The 3167-nt window shown below is 31.5% G+C and overlaps 1 protein-coding gene across 1 annotated transcript; it reads left to right on the top strand.

Annotated features, from left to right (window-relative positions):
- On the top strand, nt 103–2103 carry LOC107618618 (26.5 kDa heat shock protein, mitochondrial). The gene is made up of 2 exons (XM_016320727.2): nt 103–484; nt 1479–2103. Exons 1-2 carry the CDS (start codon nt 223–225, stop codon nt 1889–1891), a joined length of 675 nt encoding a protein of 224 aa, XP_016176213.1. The 5' UTR covers nt 103–222; the 3' UTR covers nt 1892–2103.

Here is a 3167-nt window from a genome sequence, read left to right as displayed (position 1 = left end):
AAATTTTTTTTCTGACAAACTATTACTAATAATTACTTAGATAAGACTAGTGTGAAAATTCTTCGAGACGGTTCTATATTGCTATTGTGTGGTAGAATCTCTTAGAGAGTTCTATAAGCATCCAAAGCCAACTATTTAAGTTCCTCAATATAACAACATAACACAAGAGAAGTTAGAGCAAAACAAAAACCATTTCTATTGAAGAATAGATAGTTAGCAAAGATGGCTTTGGCACGTTTGGCTATGAAGAAGGTTGAAGAAAGGGTGGCTAATTGTTCATCATCACGGAGGTTTGGGAATGAGTTATTAAGAAGGTTTGCAAGTTCATCAGCAAGTGAGAAATCTGAAGGGAGTGAGATAGCTGTGTCATCATCTGGTGGGAGAAGGTCCAGGCTGTTCCCTAGGAGGAGGAGCAGGAGATCATGGCCTTGGAGAAGGAATGAAACTAATGATTTAACTGATTTCACCACCCCTCAACTTTATGGTAATTCTCAACCACCCCTCTCTCTGCCTAACATTCAAATTTATTAGTTTTTGTTTTAATTCATTTTAATATATCTAACAAAATTCTACAAATTTTAGTATGTGTATGTTGAATGAAATAATTGAGAATAATGTATACTGCTTTTTTTTTTTAAATTTAGTTGTGCAATATTATGCATAACGCTCTTCTATTGGTAAGTAAAACAATCATAATTCTCTGTTTTTGTAAAATGGTTTACACATAACACACATTATTAAGAGATATTGATATCATAGTGAATATTGCCTTATATCAATAGTGATCAGATAGATTTATTCTCAGAAAAGGAGTTTAATTAATTTTAAAGTCAACTTTTTCTTTTAAAAAATAGTACTTTGACAGCAGACTCTATGTTTGTTTGGGTAGATTGGGCAAAAGATATGAAAATTCAAATGCTGAAAATTAACATGAAGTTAATAGTTAGAAGTTGTTAATAAATGTGTTTTAAATTTTTAGTTCTGTTTTAAATTTTTAAAACAAAAAAATGTGTAGATGACTTGAAACACAAGTAAACATAAATATATGGGTAGTATATTTTTTTTGTTCTTAAAGTTTGGCAAAAATTTTAAAAATATTCTTAAGTTTAATTTTGTTTTAATTTTATCACAAAAACTTTCGATTTGCATCAAATATATTTTCGACGGCTAAATTTTCAAAAAATTTAAGACTAATCTAACAATAATACATGAAAATTACGTTTGATTTGCTTGTGTTGAAGGTTGTTCTTATGAAATTGTTATTGAATTGATCTTAAATTTTTTGAAAAATTAGTTGTTAGGAGTATATTTGATGCAAATTAAAAATTTTTGGGACAAAATTAAAACAAAATAAAATTTTGGATATTTTTAAAATTTTTGTCAAATTTCAGGGATAAAAAGTATACTTTATGGATAAAAAATATACTTTACCCGTAAATACATACATACATGACTTATTATTGCTTGTTGGTTGCTAGAATTCTTCCCTTCAGGGCTTGGAAATGCATTGATGCAAGCAAGTGAGAACATCAACAGGCTATTTGACAACATGAACTTGACACCATGGTCCTTGACCGGCCGGGTTAAGGAGCGCGACGACCACTACAAGCTGCGATACGACATGCCCGGAGTTGTGAAGGAGGATGTGAAAATCACTATTGATGATGGTGTGCTAAAGATAAAGGGTGAACACAAGGAGGAAAAAGAAGAGGAGGATGATGATGAGTATTGGTCTTCAAGTAGCTATGGCTACTATGATACCAATTTGGTTTTGCCTGATGATGCTAAAGCTGATGAGATTAAGGCCGAGTTGAAGGATGGTGTCTTAACTATTACCATTCCTAGGACTCAGCAGCAAAAAAAGGATGTTAAGCAAATTAGTGTCCATTGAAGGAGACATGTTTTGTGTTGATATACTCTGATTTGTTGGTTGGAGTATGTTAACATGATGTTAGACAAATATTATAAATAAATGTCCTTTTTCTTTGTAATTTGATCATGGATTTGTGAAGGTGTGAGGTTTATAGCACTAATAACGTGTAGGATGTGGTTTTGGACTTTAAAGAGAACAAAGAAATAAAATTTATGACTTCGTTTTGTGAACATGATATGTATAGATTGAAATAGTTTTACAGTATGTGAAACTTGAATGTCTATGATAAAATGTATTGTTGCTAATTGTTTGCACCCACTCCTTAAATAGTAAAGGAAACATTTCAAGTAAAATTTGTTGGAATAAATTAATTTCAATAATTCAGATCATCCATATTGAATCACCAAAAAATATATCTATCATAATGTGGAAGTGTACCTGAATTCATAAACATGAATCATACGATTGGAAGAGTTTGGATATTGTGGTTCTTTCGATCTTCTTCAAGTGAGCATGTAATCCTTTGTTCTCTTCAGATAATGCATTACACGTTTAACAGTTATCCAATGATCCATGTCTGGATTGCTCAAGTATCTATCTAACACTCCCACTATAAATGATATATCAGGACGTGTGCAGACTTGAGCATACATTAAACTCCCTAGTTCTGGGAGTATTGATGTACTAGTTGTTTTAATTGTTGATTTTAATTAATATATATTATATATATTTTTTATAAGTTAGATTAACGGTTAAAACAACTGGTGCATTAGTATTTTTGGTGTACTTAAAATATTTTCAATAGTTTATTCATCATCAAGATGTTAGTGTGACATCATCTCTTTTTTTAATTCAATTTGTCTCTTGTTGTGAAATAAAGATATATATAATAGAGATGTATAAATAGAAGACTCTAGTATTAAAATAATTAGCCTAATCTTCAATATTGAGAAGGTGAGTCTACGTGGTCATCCATATCACAACACTCCCCCTTGGATGACCATTCAGGATTATTGCCTCGTTAAAATCTTACTAAAGAAAAATCCAGTGGGGAAAAAAAACTTTAGTGAAGGAAAAAGAGTACAATATCCTTTAGTGATGGGGACTGCCTCATTAAAAATCTTGTCAAGAAAAACCCAATGGGAAAAAACCTGACCAAGGGAAAAAGAGTACAGTCTCCCCTCTTGTCGACATCATTTAATATCTCGAAATCGACGCATCCCAATCTCATGTACCAATCTTTCAAAGGAGGATTTTGGGAGTGACTTTGTAAATAAATCTGCCAGATTGTCAC

Source organism: Arachis ipaensis, chromosome B09, assembly GCF_000816755.2.
Source record: "Arachis ipaensis cultivar K30076 chromosome B09, Araip1.1, whole genome shotgun sequence".
NCBI lineage: Eukaryota > Viridiplantae > Streptophyta > Magnoliopsida > Fabales > Fabaceae > Arachis > Arachis ipaensis.
This window is presented reverse-complemented; position numbering and strand designations above follow the sequence as displayed.